General features: G+C 45.5%; 1 protein-coding gene across 9 annotated transcripts; it reads left to right on the forward strand.

Annotated features, from left to right (window-relative positions):
* Nucleotides 1–1254: 1254 nt before the first annotated feature.
* Nucleotides 1255–17499, forward strand: IDNK (IDNK, gluconokinase). Of its 9 annotated transcripts, none has more exons than XM_027550090.1 (6): nt 1327–1392; nt 2131–2194; nt 4027–4305; nt 4439–4525; nt 13756–13799; nt 16808–17499. In XM_027550090.1, exons 3-6 carry the CDS (start codon nt 4207–4209, stop codon nt 17151–17153), a joined length of 576 nt encoding a protein of 191 aa, XP_027405891.1. In that variant the 5' UTR covers nt 1327–1392; nt 2131–2194; nt 4027–4206; the 3' UTR covers nt 17154–17499. The 9 variants fall into 9 exon arrangements, with proteins under 9 accessions (XP_027405892.1, XP_027405890.1, XP_027405896.1 ...); XM_027550094.1 differs by having other exon boundaries at nt 1337–1392; nt 4027–4057; nt 4443–4525; XM_027550092.1 differs by having other exon boundaries at nt 1339–1392; nt 4027–4057.
* The last annotated feature ends 2430 nt before the right edge of the window (nt 17500–19929 follow it).

Below are 19929 nucleotides of genomic sequence, written 5' to 3' on the forward strand. Positions count from 1 at the left end.
GCTCCAAAATCACTGCAGATGGTGACTGCAGCCATGAAATTAAAACACGCTTACTCCTTGGAAGGAAAGTTATGACCAACCTAGACAGCATATTCAAAAGCAAAGACGTTACTTTGCCAACAAAAGTTCATCTAGTCAAGGCTATGGTTTTCCAGTGGTCATGTATGGATGTGAGTTGGACTGTGAAGAAGGCTGAGCGCCAAAGAATTGATGCTTTTGAACTGTGGTGTTGGAGAAGACTCTTGAGAGTTCCTTGGACTGCAAGGAAATCCAACCAGTCCATTCTGAAGGAGATCAGCCCTGGGATTTCTTGGAAGGAATGATGCTAAAGCTGAAACTCCAGTACTTTGGCCACTTCATGCAAAGAGTTGACTCATTGGAAAAGACTGATGCTGGGAGGGATTGGGGGCAGGAGGAGAAGGGGACGACAGAGGATGAGATGGCTGGATGGCATCACTGACTCGATGGACATGAGTCTGAGTGAACTCTGGGAGTTGGTGAGGGACAGGGAGGCCTGGCGTGCTGCGATTCATGGTGTCGCAAAGAGTCGGACACGACTGAGCGACTGATTTGATCTGATCTGATAACAACATGTGCTGCTATGGCCCACTCTATATTTGACATCAAAAGAAATCTGCCTTGTATTGTTGTGACAAAATGCCAGGTTACAAAACACTGTGTACAGCACGATCCTAATTTCCAACAATATTCCTACCCGTTTATCTATACAGGACGGGGGAACTGATGCTTGCTGCCGCGTGGTGTGGTAAAGTGTTATTTATTTTCTGTTTATTACTTTTACATTAAAAACTAAACTAAAGCTCTTTCTAAAGCTCATTGGTTGAGGAGAAGCAAAAGGGTCAGGCCTGTAAGGGCGATGGAGAGAGGCTAGGCGAAGAGGACAGCAGATGGAGGGACGCGGGGCCCGCTTCCCTGCCTGCGGCGGGCTCCACTTACAGCACAGAGGAGAGGGGCGCAGGGGGAGGAGCAGGGAAGGGATGGAGGTGGGAGAAGGGAAAGCGGTGGGGCGCCGTGTGCGCGGGTCTCCGCGGCGAAGCGGCGGGCGGAGCGCCTGGGGGCGGGGTCTGGTCCAGGGCGTGACTCGCCAGGGAAGGGGCGCGGGGTGGGGCAGGTATCGACGCCGGTGGGGCGGCGCGGAAGTGGGGCCGCGCGGAAGTGGGGCCACGCGCATTGGGGCGGGGTCCCGACGGGGGCCCCTCGGTGTCCGGTGTGCGGGCGGGGCGGGGCGGGGCGGGGGTCGCGGGCGGCTCCGCCCTCCGCGGCTGGGAAGGCGGGGCGGACGGGCTCCGGAAGGCGGAGGGAAGGAACCGGATTTGGGGCGATGGAGGCGCCCAACGCGGTGCTGGTGATGGGCGTGAGCGGCTCGGGGAAGTAGGTGCTGGGGGCCAGGCTCGGGAGGCGCATTGGGGAGGCGGCGGAGGCCAGACCTGCCGCCGTTTGGGGCCCGTGGCGACTGGAGTTCCCTGGGGAGCCCCCTTCCTTTCCCTTTGCCGATGAGGAAACTGAGGCCCAGAGCACCTTGCTCCCTCCCTCTCCCCACTTGTCAACCTGCTCGCTCCGGGAGCTCCTGGCCCGGGGCCACTTCCCAGACTCGGGCTCTGCATCTCTGAATTTAGGCAGCGGCGCCTGCTGGGGTAACGGGTTCTGCTTGGCCCCTGCAGCGGCCCGGGCAGGTTGTTGGGGGCCTCAAGTCAGAACAGCGTGCAGGAGAGCAAGGGACCACAGAGCACAGGCAAACCTCCTCCCAAGCGCCTAGAGACATTTGTCAGGCTGGACAGCACTAGCTTCCTCCTTCCTGGCCTTGGACTTTTCTGATCAGAGTTTAGAAAGTGAATTTAACTTTCTAACCTACTGTGTTCCCCGCTTCAACTAGAAGTATGGAGTATTAAATATGAAGAATGCTCCAGGTTTGTGAGGAAGGAAGAGCATTCCATACCACAGAGCCCCTGGCCAGCCCAGTCTGGCCAACTTGAGGGGCCGAGGAGGCCTTTCCTGCTTAGTCCAAAGTCTAGCAGTGCCCTTTATCAGAAAAGACAGGCGGCATTCCACCAGAGGCAGCAAAAGACAACTGAAGTTTCACAGCCTCCAAAGGCTTTTCACCCTTTCTAGAATGTTCTGAAGCTGGAACTGCCCATGCGGTCCAGTGTATTTCCAAGACTCCTTCTTGCTCCAGGTAGGTAGGTTTAGCTTTACAAAAATTACTGTGGCATTTGGGTGCCAAACTGGTTTGTAATGCTCCGCTCTGACCAGTCTCCTGTGAGGGGAGCACTGTGCTTTATTTCTACTGAGGGTCCTTGGTCCATCTTCAAACATGGACCAGGGACCTTCACCATGTCCCCTGGTTAAGAAGTTTGGTTAGAGTGGTAGAGAATGGTTCTTCAGTTTCCTTCTATCTCCTTTCTGCCCATCTACACCCTAGTATAGTTAGCTCTTGTTTTAAATTATGACTAGTGGCTGACATGTTCATTCCTGGCTAATCTAACTTGGTCTTAAGTGTGATTTCTGGTGTACACAGCACTGGTTTCTCCAGCCCTGGAGTTTGGCTGGGACAGTTTAATCACCAGCAGGCTGCAACCTGTCAGCCTATGCAGCCTCCATTGGCATGAACATAATGGGAGACATTCTGGTTCTCTCAGTCCTTAGGTCACTTTAGGGAGGACATCTCAGTGTGTCTTTTTAACAGCTTCCTGATACTTTCTTAACAAAAGAGAGAACCCTTGGTAATTGACAGTATAGAATTTCTTCGTAATGTTTTGTTTTCATTGTGTGCATCTTTTCAGTTACCTCCTACTTAAGGCAAGTGAGGATGGCTTCCTATATAAGGGACGGAATGAATTTCCTTCTTTAACACATTTGTTTAATTTTGAAGAGTGAAGCAATTGAATAAAAATAACAGAGAATTGTAAAAGTGGCATGTACAACTTAGGTGAGAAGGCATGATGAACTAGGAGGAGGGTACAATAAAAAAATCCTGAAGGTTGTATGTCAGTGATTGGCATTTGGGTAATACTTCAGGAGCTGAGAGCAAGAGGGGGCTTCCTTTCTAACTCATCACTTGCCAGCCTCCATCCCTACCCCCATTGCACTAGCCGTAAACCTCAAGATGGCTGAAACCAGTCTCAGTGGGCTGAGCATTATGTCCTGGGAGCTAGTAGATGCTCATTAAATATTGGCTGAGTGAAATGAGAAAGTGAATGGATAAATGTAGCTCAGTTCCCTTGTTTTGCAGGTGAGAAAACTGAGGTTTAGAGGACAAGGAGGGCATAGTCATTTAGTGGTAGAATGGAGACTGTGGCCAGATCTCAAGCTCTGGGACCCAGGCCCTCTTCACTGACCTGTAGTTGTTAGGGTCTGAACAGAGAGCATTCAACTCCCATACTTAGTAATGAATGCTGGTAATTCTCCGAGTCCTTTATTTGAAGCGTGTGTCCCTTTTAAGTCCCAATATATTAATGCTTTTATGAGCTCCGTGAACCTTGTATGGGTGCTTAGAGGTTAAATTTCCTGTCTGACCCCTCCTCCAGTATCCTCAGTAGAATTTATCACTTTATTCAGTTGTTGTCCATGTAGTGACTGGACATGACAGTCACTAAGTCATGTCCAACTCCTTGCGACCTTCACTACTTCCTAATTTGCTCAGATTCATGTCCATTCAGTCCTTGATGCTATCCAACCATCTCATCCTGTTCTTTTTCAAAAAATAATTATCTACAAAACAGGGGCCAAAAACTTAAGGGACAAAAAAAAAAACTTCAGGAGTTTAATGAGACCTTAGGTATTGCTTTTGGGGGAAAATTTAGTGAAAACTGGATAGTTATTTAAATTCCTGGAGAAAACTAAAGCCATGCTCTAGACTCCAGGGTGAGGAGCACGTATTTCAGTTTCAATATTGTAAGTTGTTGGTGTTTAATACCGGTGGGGCAGCCATGTGCTTCCCACGGCTCCTTGGATGGAAGAGGCAGATGGGGGAAGGGTAGTCACATGGCATCTGTGTCCTCTCCACAGATCCACCGTGGGCGCCCTGCTGGCATCTGAGGTAACCTGTGCTAACACCTCCCAGCTGCAAGTCTCATCTTGTCTCATTGCTTCTGGCCTGCGTGGATTGTAAAGTCACCTCAGATACCTCCACAAAGCTTGTGAAACCACCTGGAGCAATTTTGTCTCTTTCCTTGGTCATGGAAAATAATGATGAATGAAAAAAACAGCTGCAGCAACCCAGTGGGCAGGATTAGTGAAGCATCCTTACAGACCTCCCTGCTCCTGCACCTGGGTGGAGGAGGGATGGTCTGTGTGGCTCCTGGTGGGAAAGAGGGTGGCCAGGTTGTTTCTACACCTGCTGTTAGTATTAGGAACCCACAGTGCCCATCACATGGGCCGCATGACCTGCTGTGTACCCTCTTTCACTTTGTTCTTAAAGCTAGGATGGAAATTCTACGATGCAGATGACTACCACCCAGAAGAAAATCGCATGAAGATGCAAAAAGGGATACCGCTGAATGACGAGGTAAGGTGCACTGTCTGTTTTTATTTCCAACACATGTCCCAGCCGAGGGATGCAGGTGAAGATGCCTGCAGCACTTGGTGCAGTAGAGTTCCTGAGTCACACACTCAAGACAGTGCTCCAAAAGCCAGGTGCACAGCAGGCCTGCCATGTATGTGAGCTGTGGCCCTGAACTCCTGTCTAAACTCTACACTGGCATCAGGATTGATGCCACCATCAGCCCCAGCTCGGCAGGATCTGCCAGAACACTTTGTTGAGGGATTTGAATCTGCAGAGTGTAATTCCTCTGTGGCTTATACGTGTGCAAGTTCACCTTTTCTTCTCAGGACCTACCAGCCTACCCTCTCCAGGCCCTGGTGCCCACCCCAAAGCTAGAGTGATCTTTGCAAACTCAAATGGCCTTCTGGAGGTTTCCCATTATCTCAGCGTCAAGACCAGACACATAAACTCCTACACGTACATGGTCAGGCCAAATTGGCAGTGCCCCACCCCCGTGTCTTTGGGTGCACCCCACCCTCCCACATACCACCCCCACTCTTCTACCCCCGTCTCTACTGGAGCTGTGCTGGCCCTTTTCAATGGCTCTGCTGCCATGCTGCTCCCCCAGGGCCTCTGTGTCTGCTGTTCCCACTGTGAAGAACGCGCCTCCCCATTCCTCTCAGTTACCTGCTCACGCATCTTGTCTCAGCAGCTGTGCCCCTTCTTCAGGGAACCTCGCCCTGACTTCTAGATAAAACCTCCTCTAATGGACTCTCATGGCAGCATATCCCTTATCATCCATGTCCCAGTTGTAACATGGCATGTGATGGTGTGAGAATTTGATTAATATTTGTCCCTGTAACTAGATTTTACCTCCAAAAGGACAGGCACTGTGGCCATTTCTGTTAACCATTATATATCCCCAGAGCCTGACACACAGTGTGTATCAGAAAATATTTGTGGCAAATTTGTGAATGAAAGAGTAAGTGAAAGAATGGACGGCCTGACATCTCATTCCTTTATGCACCGTTGTGAGGGCCTTTTCTAGAGGGTCTTTCTCAAACCAGAGTCACAAACTGTGGATTCATAGAACTAGCTGTCACCCAGGAGAGACTGAGCGCAGGGCCTAGGGTGGGTCCACAGAGCAGCTGGCAGCAGGGGCCCCAGGCAGGTCCACATGCCAAGGGTGTCCAAAGGACCGGTATTGAGATGAAACTGGCCAAAGAGCAACACTGGTGTTTGTACCATGAACTCGGCTCCCCCAGGTTGTGCTCCACTTTCTCCTCTTTGTCCTGCCTTGAAGGACTGAAGTCACTAACCCCTATTAGGTCTAATTCTAGAGCACTCTGAGGGTTTCTGTTTGTTTCAGGAAGTGCTCCCCAAGTTTAAACATTGAACCATCAAAATTTAAGTTCACAGCATTTGACTTTAGAAGGTGGGAGGAGAGCAGCCAAAAGGAGATACGGAGTAACAACTTAAACATGACAGTGATACTGTACTAGAGATAATAAACATAACGTAGATAACCTGGCCCCACCACTGAGCTTGTGTGACTTTTGGCAAATGGCTTGGTCTCTCTTTGCCTCATTTTCCTCCTGTGAAGTAGGAATGGTGACAAGATCTATTTTATTGGGTCCTTGAGAGGATTAGATAAAATGAAAAGTGTGCACAGAGACATACCTGACGCATTCAGTGAATATCACTTCTTACTGTTGTTGTTAATACCGTATCTGTATATGCATACATGTAATACATCATTTCCGTGGAGTGTGTAAAGTGTGACCGTGCTAGGGTTATTTTCTTTTTCCCCTTGCTGAGTACAAAATTAAAGAACAAAGTAAAGCAACCCCAAATGGACAGATTTTTATAATGGCATTTAAGCATCGTTCCTCTTACTCACAAGTGAGCCTTGTTAAGTGAGCAGTATTGATGGGGCTAGGGGCTGAGGAGGAGAACTGAGAAGAGGAATTTATTGTACAGAAGAAAAGGTTATCAATTACTGGAAGAAACATATTCAGAGGAAGCTATACAAGTTTTCCTGACTTAGAATGAAGCAGAGAGGAATGCAGTAAAACAGCAAATGGCTACCATTTTTGATGAGAGCCCAGTGAGTGGGTGTGGGTGAGCGAAGGTGTGGGTCACAGCTGAGCTGGCACCACCACCTCCTCATTGCCCTGGCAACCAGCCCGCAGGCCCCCGTCCCCCAGAGGATACTGTGCTGAGCATCAGGTAGACTGTTAGAGGCAGAGGTAATGGTATGCCTTGGGGGAGATTCTCAGGATGGTTTGGGGAGTCCATGAGGTCACCGAGAGTCAGACACAACTGAGTAACACATACACACACATTGTACTCAGAAGGCTAAGATTTGAAGACAAAGAACCTGAGCTGAATACACCAAGGGCACCTTAAGGCTATTTCAGTTAAGTGTAAACTCCAGTTCTGGGATTGCACTGCCATACTTCAAGTGTTCAAAAGCCACATGTGGCTGGTGGCTGCTAATCCAGACGGCGCAGGTAGAGAACATTTCTATCAGGGCAGGAAGCTCTGCTGGACAGCGCTGGTGGAGAAAGACATGCCACCCAGGCAGGGATGCACGGTTGACATGATGAGCTGATGATTTCCAAGCTGTCCGTCAGTGAGTCTCCCTGATGTGCCAGGTCCATGCTGTTCTGGCAGCCCATGGGGTGACACTTGAGCAGACTTCAACCTCAGAGTCTATTTAAAAGAGAGGTTTTGGACAGTTTTGTTGCTGATTACAAATATAATACTTACCCTGTATAAAACATTTGACCAATGCTACAAATTCTTTAACAGAATATATCACCCTTGGTTGCATCTTCCAAAAATACCTACTAATTGAATTTTATGTATATACCCATCTTTTGGGGGTATATATTTTGTTTATATGCATTTTTGCCCTCTGTGGGCTTAGGTTCACTTTTGCACCAGATTAAACCGGTCCCTCACCTCCACTGCTCCCCTCCCACTTGCCTTGCCCTCTGTCCACCTCCCCCAGCAATGCTGGGCACACTCCTCTTCCATCTGTTCCTCTGAGCGCCTGCCCTTTAATTGTCATCCCCTTCCAGAAGACACTTTCTCTTTCTAGATAGGCCAAGGAAGCGTTCTCTGTCCTCATGATGCTCTGATTTAGCCCTCAGTGCTTAAGCCCTGGGCTGGGGGCTCAGGGTCCACTGCACCCCTATCCCTGCATGTAGGGACTGTCGGGAGTGAAGGGACCTAGAATAGCAATCCAGTAAGCTTGGATGCTCATCTGGATTATGTTGTTTCCTCCTCTCTTTCCTCTAAGACTTTCTGTGTTTGACTTCACTAATTATGATATTGTCTGTAGTATTTACACACAGAATGCAGTGAATTTGCTCTAGTATCTCTGTTTGGCCTTGGTTTCTGCCTCTGTGAAGAGGAAATCTCAGTCATCCCCTTTCTTCACAAACATTATGAATACAAAATTTGGATCTCATGTGTCCAAGTTCTCCCTAAGACCTGACAGTAAAGGCCAAACTCCTTAGCAGCTCACTCAGAATCTTGACTATCTAGTCCTGACAGTTTCTCCTTACCCTCGTCACAAAGCAACTCCCACACCTGGTCGGCAGTGCTAAGCTCCTGCCTCATCCGTTTACTGTAGAGTCTTGGCAAAGCATCTTTAATATTTAATACTCCCAGTCTTACCCTGCCCTCTGCTTGGCAGGCCCTGCTTCCATTAAAATCCTCTTTATCCTTGAAGATTTAGTCTTCCTAGGGCCTGATCAAAATTGATCTCTCCCTCTACTCTCCACTTAGAGCCCTTCTTAGTATATCCCTTGAAGCCCTAATCTCTGCCTTACGTGTAGTTTAGCTGATAGATACCCATCATCAGGCTGTGACCCCCTTGAGGACAGGAACTACACCATTCATATTATATTCCCAGTGCTCTGTATGGCGCTTTGCACATATTAAATATTCATTATTTGTGGAATTAGAATCTACTGCATACCAAATTCATTTATTAAAGGTCTTTTCCAGATTCAAAGTTGGAAACTGATGCCATTTATTGCAGCTATAAAATCAGCCCAAAAAAATAATGTTTAAAATGACTCCTTTTCCTCTTTAAATCCCAAAGCAGATCAGTGAATTACATGATTCCCTCATTTTGCAGATGAACAAAGGGAGGCACAGAGAAGTAACTTGAGCAAAAGCACAGAGTCAAGGGGATCTAACCTCTAAGACCCTACTTTTTCTACTGTGTTAAAGGCCCTGATACTCCACACACACCTAGTCTATGAGAAATGAATCAGGGTTGTTTAAATGGAGATGGAAAGGGTGAAAGCGAGGGTGATATAGAGCAGGAGCGAGGCGTGGCCCTCAGACAGCACATCCCTTGGAGGGATCTAGGCCTGGATGCGTACATGAGGCAGGTGACGCCTGGCTTCACACAGACCAGGGGTGAGAATGCTGGTGTCCCGCCCGGGAATTCACGTAGCACCTGGAACGACTCTGGAAGAACTCTCTCCTTGTGGCCCCCTGTGGGCCTCTAGGGAAGGAACCCAACTGTGTAATAACTGTGACTCAACACTTGGAAACTAATGTAAAATAAAGTTGAAAGTACTTCATTGCTATCTCCAGCCTTCTCATTGATTTTGTGGCTGGTGGACCCAGACCTTACTGGTGCTGTGAATAAACTGGTCCAACATGCATTCTGATTGGGCAGGTGTCTGAAGGCATCTATTTCTGTTTTATATTTCCGTTTATTAGTTTTCATGGTTGAGCTTCTGAGGAATTTATTGTGACTAAGTGAAGCTACATGCACAATTCTCAGCTAAGGCACGTATTTAGACAAAGCAGGGATTCAAAGTTCTGTTTACCTGTACAAAGGGTAGGAAGTTTATTACCCAAATATGTTTTTTTTTTAAATTCACTTGTTTCATCCTTATTGTGAAATATTTCAGGCATGCAGAAAGTATAATGACTAATAAAGTCAATATCCAGCTTAATGCAATAACATATGTTTCCTAAGCCATAAAATAATACAGAGATTGATCTCTGTACAGAGATTTGGTGCTGATGAGCTGGAGGAAGTGTGCAATCTAGTTAAAATAACAAAACACAAGGTTGCTCCTCTGCTAGTGGGAAGAAAGGTAAGATAGCTAAAGTACTAGGAATTAAACAAATTATCCCCCTTCCTTGGTGCATCCAAAGCCACTATGAACATTTTACTCGTGCAGAAGTACAGCTCATTTTTTGTTGTGTTTTCATCTGTGAATCAGTCCTAGTGCATCATTATAATTGCTTCTTGAACTCTTTAAGTAGGTATGGGAATACTGAATATGTGAATTAGCATTTGACCATCTGAACCTTCCAACTTGGAGAAGGGCATGGCAAACCCCTCCAGTATTCCTGCCTGGAGAACTCCATGGACAGAGGAGCCTGGCAAGCTATACAGTCCATGGGCTTGCAAACAGTCGGACACGACTGAGCGACCTTCCTACTACCTCTTTCAAACCAAGCATTCCTGCTGAATGGAGATCAGCACTAGTCTAAGGATTTTGTTTCACCTAGAGACATGCACAGTGACAGGGATGCATTGTGGAAACGGCTGCCCGACTACCCAGATGGGACCAGGGTAGTCAGGCTCTGTCTTGCTGGCTCAACCCCTGATACTGTCAACACATTGAACACAGGTTCATGTCTCGTATGAGAACCCCACTAGTCAGGGTCACAAGATTTCTACATAAATGCCAGTTGATTAACTTACAAGAAGAAATTTAACTGCCACGTGGCCCATAACACATCAATCTGATTTCAGAAGCCAAAATGCAGTCAGGTATCTCAGTGAACATGCAATCAAAAGAGTAAGAGAGTTAAAGCTTAGGTTTCTAATGGTGTGAGACCACCCACCCCATCAGAGACGTTTGCTAATGAGAACATGATATTTGAAGTCATAAGGCCAGAACGCCATGGCCTCTGGACAGTACTCTGCTGTCTAATCCTATAGTGTTCCTGCTGGACATTCACGCCCAAGCCTCACGTGCTTCCTCTGTGTGTGTGAAAATACATAGTTGGATCATAGTGATGCACTGCTAGCCTGAGGGTCATTGTTTACTTCTTCAGATGAGTTTAAACATCTCTGTCCCTTTCTATTAAGTGTTGATCTTTAAAGCCTTAAAGAAAAAGCTTCTTTCCTTCTTTTCCAAGTGCTTAGAAAGATACCTCACTGTGGCCCCCATATGCTGTAAGAAGACTCCTTAACTTTATAGAAGTTGACATCATTTCTTAAACTTGAAGCCGGACACCTCTATTTACATGTGAAACACACTGAAGTTAGTCCCATTAATGATTAGTATACCACTTTACCAAGTAAGTTGCCTGTGCAGCCCTTCCTGCGGGTTTGAAAGGCACCATATCTTTGTAGGTCTGGGTCCTAGGTAGGAAACTGCTCATGCTGACATGTGAGTCTTTAAGGCCCAGTCACCTTAGTGAAAGTCACCCAGTCTTTAAGGCTCTGCTGCAGCCTTCTGTTGGAGAAGCTGTTTTGGAAGATATAGCCAGGAGGTTTAAAAAATTTTTTTTAAGGTCTTTGGATAAATGATAGTGTTTTCTTTTTTATCCCTGTTAGTTCATGAATGTAGTAGAAAAGCTTAGCTGTTCACAGTGAGGATACAGAAGAGAAAGGAATTTAGAAAGTTGGGTGCAAATGGAATCTTCGAAGTTAAACTCACGGTGATCGTGTGTAGAGTATTGAAAGAAAGGACCCAGGATCGTGTCTGGGTCTCCCTAAGCACACAACAGATCCTTGCAAATGGACGAAGGAAAGGGAAATCCAAATCTGGGCTTGAGTTGGCAGCTTTCCCATGGGCAATTTTCCGTCATAAAATACTGCACGGCTCAGTAAGTCCAGCTAGTTTTCCCCACTACCTACGGGGGAGCCTGGTGGGCTGCCGTCTGTGGGGTCGCACAGAGTCAGACACGACTGAAGTGACTTAGCAGCAGCAGCAGCATAACCCTTGACAGTCTTCTTCCCTGACCCCCATCATAAGTCTAGAAAATACTGTGTTACGGTGGCAATTTCAAGTTCCATAAGTATAGCTGCTACAACTTTTTTTCTCCTCACAGACTTCTCTAGAACATTTAGTTTTTTAGTATGATGTCAGAAAATCTTGCCAAGAATAAGTCTTAAACATACACACTTTTCCAGGAGCATGTAAGTCTCCCCATAGAGCACAAAATTCTTTATGGTCTGCAAGTTTATTAGAACTGGTAAGCCTCATCATCTTGTTACTTTGTTTAGAAATAACCACACTGGGTCCACTGAGTACTCAGACAAGTGCTAACATAAACAAGGCTTTCCTGAAATACATTTGAGCTATCGTGTGTACATTGTAGTAGCTGTTATAATTTGAGTAATAGTATCTGTGAATTATGTAGTTATTGTTATTTAAGATACCATTCATGTAAGTTTGGTAATAGTTGTCATTTGATCTCTGTCTTCGGCAGATATTATAGCTGTAACATTTGAACTTCTAAGTAGTCTCTGATTGAGTAATGTGTACACAGAAGTAAAGTCTTTAAAGAATTATGTGACTAATAAAACTTCCAGGACTCTTAACCCAATATTAGCACACAGTGCTTTTAAAAAATTTTATTTAATATGAAAAGATACATATAATGAAAAAATGTTAACTGTGTATGTGTGTGTAGCATGTGTGCATGGAGTATGTGTGTGCACAAAATCCTTCTCTGCTTCCTGACAAGGGTGGATCCTAGTAACTAGAAGGTCTTTAGTTTGCTAAGCACAGAGCGATGGCCTTGGTGGAATGAAACTTTTTCTCTGTATCTCCACTGGGTGGTTGAAGGAGAGGGCAGCAGCAGGAGAGAAAGAGTATATACTAGCTCACTGGTCTCTTCTTATAAGGGCACTAATCCCATCATGAGGACCTCATCCTCATGACCTCATCTAAACCTGATTACCTCCAAATATTCTTACATGGGGGATATGAATTTTAGGGAAATAAAAACATTCAGTCCATAAAAATAATATATTGTATACAAGCTGTTTCAAAGAAGAGAAAAAAGAAGGAAAGCTGCCCTACTTATTTTTAGGAGGCAGGGATAACCTTGATACCAAAATTTAATATGGACTACACAAGAAAACAAATGCAAGTCAATCTCAATTATACAAATACAAAAATCTAAATAAAATGGTAGTCAAATGTTAAGAGCAAGGACTTTTAAAGATGCATCATGGGGACTTGCCTGGTGGTCCAGTGGATAAGACTCGATGCTCCCAATGCAGGGCTGGGTTCAGTTCTTGTTTGGAGAACCAAGAGCCCACATACCACAACCAAGCCTGCACACCACAAGTTGAGAGCCTGCATGCCACAATGAAGACCCAAAGCAGCCGAAAAAAAAGTCTTAAATAATAAAGACATCATCTTTCTTGAATATGCATCAAAATGATAAAGGATAGGCGTTGGGACATATAGAAGACCAGATTGTGAGGTGAAAAATCATTAAAGCTGGGTTATGAGTACAGAGAAGTTTGTTTTGTACCATTTTGTCTCTTTTTGTATATGTTTTAAATTCACATAATAATAAGTTGGGTTTTTTTTTTGTAATGCATTGTGGCCAATCAGTATTTACCCCAGGGGAACTTCTTTGTGTAACACTCTAGGGTGTCCTATGTAAACTTCTTCTGCCTTCTCTGGAAAAATACAAAATTATCATGATACTTTTATCCGAGAGCAGCTTTGTTTTTAGAGGATTTGAAGAATAGGACCAGGGGGCAGCTGACTTAAGAGTTTCTATGAATAACTCTCTGCATTTGAGATCAGAAGCACCTGAAGAATTATGCAAATACAATTAAAGATCTGTTAAGTGTATCAGAAAATGGCAACCCACTTTGGTATCCTTGCCTGGAGAATCCCCATGGACAGAGGAGCCTGGCAGTCGCAGAGTCAAACACGACTTAGCACACATACACCCAAACATATCAGAACCAAAGAAAGTGTATTTATAATGGGGAGATTGAAATGGGGGGGTTACATACTGGCATTTTAGGGTAATTTTTATCCTTGTGGAAAGAACCTGACACCTGGACCAGGAACATGATTCTGTGCTGAACTGCCCAGTGACAATTCCTCAGCCTCCTCCTCAAAACCACTGAGATTTCTCTGGACCTTAACATTGATGAACATGATGAACATGTTTCTGTACAAATAAACAATATCTGGGAAAGCCACTTTGGTTTGTTTTAATTTCAGGACAGAATTCCATGGCTCTGCAAATTGCATGACGTTTTACGAAGGTAAGAGAACGTCAGACCCCAGATAAGCCAGTGAGTAAAGGAAACCACTCTTGAAATCATAACTGACTAATGATAAAGGATACCAGAAATGAAATGCACCTCCATCTGGTGACTAACAATGACTTTTAATCAGCCACAGAGTGTTGGGTTCTAGAGTCAGCCTTCTAGACAACTTCATAATTACTAGCTGGGAATTTTACTCAGCAACTTGGCTTCCATAAACCTGTTTATTCTTCTGAAAAATAGGGACATAGTTCCTACTCACAACAGTCCTTACAGATTGTCGTGAGGAATTAGTGAATAAGTGTGGGTAGCACTTAGAATGGTACCTAATATATATGAAGTGAAGTGAAGTCACTCAGTCGTGTCCGACTCTTTGCAACCCCATGGACTGTAGCCTACCACGCTCCTCGGTCCATGGGATTTTCCAGGCAAGAGTACTAGAGTGGGTTGCCATTTCCTTCTCCAGAGGATCTTCCCAACCCAGGGATAGAACCTGGGTCTCCTGCGTTGTAAGCAGATGCTTTACCATCTGAGCCACCAGGGAAGTCTACCTAATATATATAGTAAGTCCTAAATAAAATAATAATGTTGTTATAGCCATATCTTAGCCACCACTTGTATTGCCTCCTACTTCAAGTTCTGACAACCAGGAAGATCTGGGGTCATTTGCAAATCAATAGATAACTCGCTACCAGAACTGAAATCTCAAACTGTCCAGCTCTGTAGCATGCCTCTGAGCAAACGACCCTCTTCTCTCATCTGTGGGTCTGGCCTGTGGGAATCCTGGTTGGGACATGGAAGATAAAGGAGTGGCAGTGAATGAGTTCCAAATCTTGCTTTCTAAGATGAAGTCATGTTTTATAAATCTAAAACCATTTGAGCCATATGACATTATACTTATTAAAAATTCAGTTTACATTTTTTTTAAAACACCACACAGACGTGGCTGGCAGTCCTGTCTTTGTATGGGTTTAGGGTTTTAAGGTTTTTGGGTTTTAGGATTTGAGAACTCCTACCCAACTGGGTCTGTAACATAAATAGACTCGTCAGATCAAAGATTCTGACCTGTGATGGAAGCCAAAGTGAAGAGTCTCAGGAGAGCAGAGATCAGACCTCCAGGCTCAGAACTAACAAGCTCTCACTCATGCCCTTGAGAAGAGCTGGGAGGCTCAAGTACATTGGTTTGTTGCTGATGACACACTCCATCCACTGGGTCTCCAGTCTACGATGGCCATAGATCAAGGCAGGCCCCTTCAGAATTCTTAGTTCTCAGTTCTGAACTGAAATCTCTACTAAGTACCCAAGCCAGCATTGACCCTTGACAACTTTATTTAGTTCCTTCCTGGCTCCAAGAAGACAATGGTATACATCAGCTTAGTGGTAGGGGGGCTCATCCTCATGTATGGTCTTGGACCACACTGGTTTTCCCTTCAGTACAGTTCAGTCACTCAGTTGTGTCTGACTCCTTGTGACCCCATGAACTGCAGGACGCCAGGCTTCCCTGTCCATCACCAATTCCCAGAGCCTACTCAAACTCCTATCCATCACATTGGTGATGCCATCCAGCCATCTCATCCTCTGTCGTCCCCTTCTCCCACTGTCAATCTTCCCCAGCATCAGGGTCTTTTCCAATGAGTCAGTTCTTCACATCAGGTGGCCAAAGTATTGGAGTTTCAGCTTCAGCATCAGTCCTTTTGATGAATATTCAGGACTGATTTCCTTTAGGATGGACTGGTTGGATCTTGCAGTCCAGGTGACTCTCAAGAGTCTTCTCCAACACCACGGTTCAAAAGCATTGGAGTTTCAGCTTCAGCATCAGTCCTTTTGATGAATATTCAGGACTGATTTCCTTTAGGATGGACTGGTTGGATCTTGCAGTCCAGGTGACTCTCAAGAGTCTTCTCCAACACCACGGTTCAAAAGCATCGGATCTTCCACGCTCAGCTTTCTTAATAGTCCAACTCTCACATCCATACATGACTACTGGAAAAACCATAGCTTTGACTAGACAGACCTTTGTTGGTAAAGTAATGTCTCTGCATTATAATATGCTGTTTAGGTTTTCCCTTATTGGTGCCTTGTCAATCTACCTCTATTTCTGGCTCAGGTTTTTCTCTTAGTTTTCAGCATCTCTGAAAACTACTCACTTTCTGCTCACCTTGAAAACAGAGGGACTGGTGCTCTCTTTTTTCCTGCTTTCTCCGCTCTGCATGGGTAACTTCCCCAGATTCTTCCAGCATACTGCAGAGTAGGAATGGAGGAAATCTGAGGAGAGCCTGAGCCATGCTGTGTGGGGGACACAGGTGCCTGCCAGCAGCCACCCATGTCCACAGGTGCTGGCTCAGTCACTCATATAGCCAAGGGGCAGAGCTGATACTTACTCAGCACTTCCTGTGTGCTGGGCACCATGATAAACTTCCATACCACAGTTCTGTGGGCAGGTACTCTTGAGTAGCCACATATAAGAGATGATGAACTGATGGTCCTAAAGTAAATCAGTCCTGAATATTCATTGGAAGGACTGATGCTGAAGTTGAAACTCCAGTACTTTGGCCACCTGATGCGAAGAGCTAACTCACTGGAAAAGACCCTGATGCTGGGAAAGACTGAAGGCAGGAGGAGAAGGGGACGACAGAGGATGAGATGGCTGGATGGCATCACTGACTCAATGGACATGAGTTTGAGTAAACTCCAGGAGTTGGTGATAGACAGGAAGGCCTGGCGTGCTGCAGTCCATAGGGTCACAAAAAGTTGGACACAACTGAGTGAGTGAACTGAACTGAACTGATGCTCAGAGAGGTAAACACATCACCCAAGAGGGCTCACTAGTGGAAGATCTTTACCTCAAAACCAAGACTGCCTGATACTTGGCCACCATTTGTAACACCTTCCACTGTCAGAGAAGTGGGACTAAAGTCCTCAGCCTAGGCTTGACACCAATTATTTTAAATGTCTTCACTCTTTGGGATCTCCCCAGGTTTTTTTTTTTTTTTTTTTTTTAACAGAGATGTAGCCTCTGGACAGCATGTAGTTCTAGCCTGTTCAGCTCTGAAGAAGGTATACAGAGACATCTTAATACAAGGAAAAGATGATGCACCTCTGAAGTGTGATGACTCGGGGAAGGAAGAAAAGCCAGTTGAGGTGAAGCTCCTTGTGGTCCATCTGACTGGGTCATTTGACATCATCTCTGGACGCTTACTCAGAAGAAAAGATCATTTTATGCCCCCTGAGTTACTGCAGTCCCAATTCGATACTCTGGAGACCCCATCAGCTCCAGAAAGCTTTATCCAAATCAATGTGGACAAAAATCTTTCAGAGATAATTGCTACAATTATGGAAACTCTAAAATGAAATGAGAATCATTTGTATCAATGGTCCAGACCCATCAGGTGTAACTCTTGTCTCCCATCCCAAACCATGTTCTCTCCAGATTCTTCTTAAGGTGAATAAACCACAGTGTGTTGAGATATTGTTCAGGTGGATTTTGGGTAATCTGGGAGACTTATCATGCTGTAGCACATTCAGAGAAATGGAGTGGAAACTTTGAAAGTGAAGCTTCACTGAAGTTTAAATTCATGTAACCCAATCAAATGATCAGAGGAAATTCTATAATCAAAGCTGTAAACCCTGACCTTATTTAGAACATTCTTGATCATGCTTTTACTTGGACAAATAAATGAAACTTGGCTATCCTTGGCACCCTCTGGAGACTGGTCTCAGGAGTAGAGAAGCATACAGAATTGACCACTCACCACACACCTGTGGTTCCGTTACACCACACACCTCTTCATCCTCTCTTTGGGCCATTTCAAAGTAAATAAAAAGCACATACAGTTCATGGATTAAAAAAAAAATTGCAAAGGTGGAATTTGAGTGAATGAAGTGCAGGACTGTCTGCCCCCAGTCCCTACTCCACTTTACAGACTCTTGTGAGATCAGGCTAGTATTAACCTGCCCCCTTCCTGCTATAAAAGCTGTGGCTGGTGGACACTAGGCAGGTGAGGGAGGAACACCAGAGCTGCTGTGGCCAAAACCTGACAGGAAAACGTTCCAGCAGGCGGTGTTATGCCAGTGGCAGCCAGGTCAGGCGAGGCGATGGGGGGCTTAGAGGTGCTCATGTGTTGCTGGCATGCAGCTTACCAGGCGCCAGTGGGGAAAGTTGGAATGTGGCCAGCCTGCGCTGGGTTTGAGCACTTCCCTGACAGGGCTCCAGGAAGAAGCATCCTTATCCCTCTATCTAATCAGGGCCACAAGAACCAGCTGCTTTTCAGGCCTTGGTTGATTCTGGCCAGAAAGTAAGTTTTGGAACCAATTCCGTTTTCTTTCACAAGAATATGCAATTTTTTGTCTCAGGAACCACAAACAAAATATATGCGTATGGTGCCAGTGGAATAAAAGGGCCCTTCTTGGACGAATCTTGCCTAAGAAAATGTAGAGCCATGGATTTTCCTGACGGACTATTTGGGGCACCTCTTGCCTGGCGTTAGTTTACATCAGCATTCATACTCAGGGTCTAGGCCCTTAAACTGTTCAGTCAATATGCTCTGGCTGGACGAGAGTCACCCCCAGCTGGAGAGAAAGGACTCGGTCAGTTCAGTGTACCCAGTGAGTACTGTGAGGAGCACTCTGGAGGGCTTGAGCACCTGCAACACAAAGCCCTGGCTCTCAGGGAGCCCAGGTTGGGGTGCACAGATAGGGCATCTCATATCCTCTAGTACCAGCTAGAGTTCTCAGTGAAGGCAGTTCTTCACAAGAAAGAACTGATTTTCAAATATCCTCCTGGATCTTCTTGCGCACATGCTAAGTCACTTCAGTCGTGTCCAACTCTGTAACCCGACAGGCTCCTCTGTCCATGGGATTCTCCAGGCAAGAATACTGGAGTGCATTGCTATGCCCTCCTCCAGGAAATCGTCTCAACCCAGGGATTGAACCCATGTCTCTTTCGTCTCCTCCATTGGCAGGCAGATTCTTTACCGCTAGCACCACCTGGGGAGGCCAAACCTTCACAGAGATCAAATGAAAAAGGCTAAGGCTGTTTAAAGAAGCACTGAACCTAACTCTGCTTTATACATAAGTAAGAGCAGTTTTGTTCTTTGCAGTTTTAATACACACTGAAATTTCCAAGAATGCAATAAAGGGACATTTGTATCCTATTTTATTTTTAACCTTACTAAGAATGATTTATCTTTTCAGAAAATGAGTGAATTTCTGTCAGACACAACAACCTACATCCAGCTGCCTTTTTAATTCTTCATTCTCAGTGATCTGATGGGCAAAGCATCAAACTAACTCTATTGTGTTCATCTAGTGTAGCCATGTCCAAGCATCATATTACTGAATCCCATCAGTTTACTACATATTACTTTCCTTTTTTTCCCTCCTTTTCAGAGGAGTTAATTTCACTTCAAGATGGTAAAGGGGGCATTAGAAAATAGTTTTGTTTTTCTAAAAAAGGAGTCTGGTAGGGCTGAGAATCAGGGCTCCAATCTTGCCAAGAATGGTCACAAGGAGGCTGTGGTGTGAACCAGTACTGCCCTCTGGTGGCCCTCAGGAACATAGCAAGCTCAAACAACTCGCCCACCCCTGAGCTGCTCCCCACCTGGCCCTGACCACACCCCTGCCCAGCCACTAAGACCTGGGAAGAAGGGACAGGCAAAAAACGTTTGCAGTGGTGCAAAAACAGATGTCAAATATTTCCTCAATCTTGCAATGCCACTTACCATCTCCTCTGGTAGGACTCTCTCCACTCTCCACCACTGGAATCAGTTCAGGTTAAACATTTTTCTCTTCTATCAAACAGGGTGGCTGCCTGCCTCATAAGCTTGTGGAACTGATATATAGCACATGCAGAGTGCTGAGATAAAAACCCAACACGCTAACGGCTCAACAAACGTTAGCTTTTATAATACTTGTCATCCATGGGTATCTGAGGCCAGGGGTTGAAAACTCCCATTCCTCTGCTTTCGTGAATGCGTGGCAACTTATGAACCCCTTCTGAGTCTTAAGTCTTTGCGCTCTGATAGTCTTCCTTCTTAATTCCTGCCAGAGTCTCCTTCTACCTTCCCAAGCCTTGGTCAGGTCAAATCAGGCAACATCTGGGATGATATCCTTAAGTCCAGGATAACGG

The sequence above is a fragment of the Bos indicus x Bos taurus genome, chromosome 8 (assembly GCF_003369695.1).
Source record: "Bos indicus x Bos taurus breed Angus x Brahman F1 hybrid chromosome 8, Bos_hybrid_MaternalHap_v2.0, whole genome shotgun sequence".
In the NCBI taxonomy this organism is placed as follows: Eukaryota; Metazoa; Chordata; class Mammalia; order Artiodactyla; family Bovidae; genus Bos; species Bos indicus x Bos taurus.

What these genes read in the sequence shown, in the direction of transcription:
- IDNK (XM_027550088.1), top strand. Translation starts at nt 4,214, where the DNA reads ATGAAAAAAACAGCTGCAGCAACCCAGTGGGCAGGATTAGTGAAGCAT. An exon ending in GGATACCGCTGAATGACGAG is followed by an intron (nt 4,526 to 13,755) that starts GTAAGGTGCACT and finishes TTTTAATTTCAG; the next exon opens with GACAGAATTCCATGGCTCTG. An exon ending in TTGCATGACGTTTTACGAAG is followed by an intron (nt 13,800 to 16,807) that starts GTAAGAGAACGT and finishes TTTTTTTAACAG; the next exon opens with AGATGTAGCCTCTGGACAGC.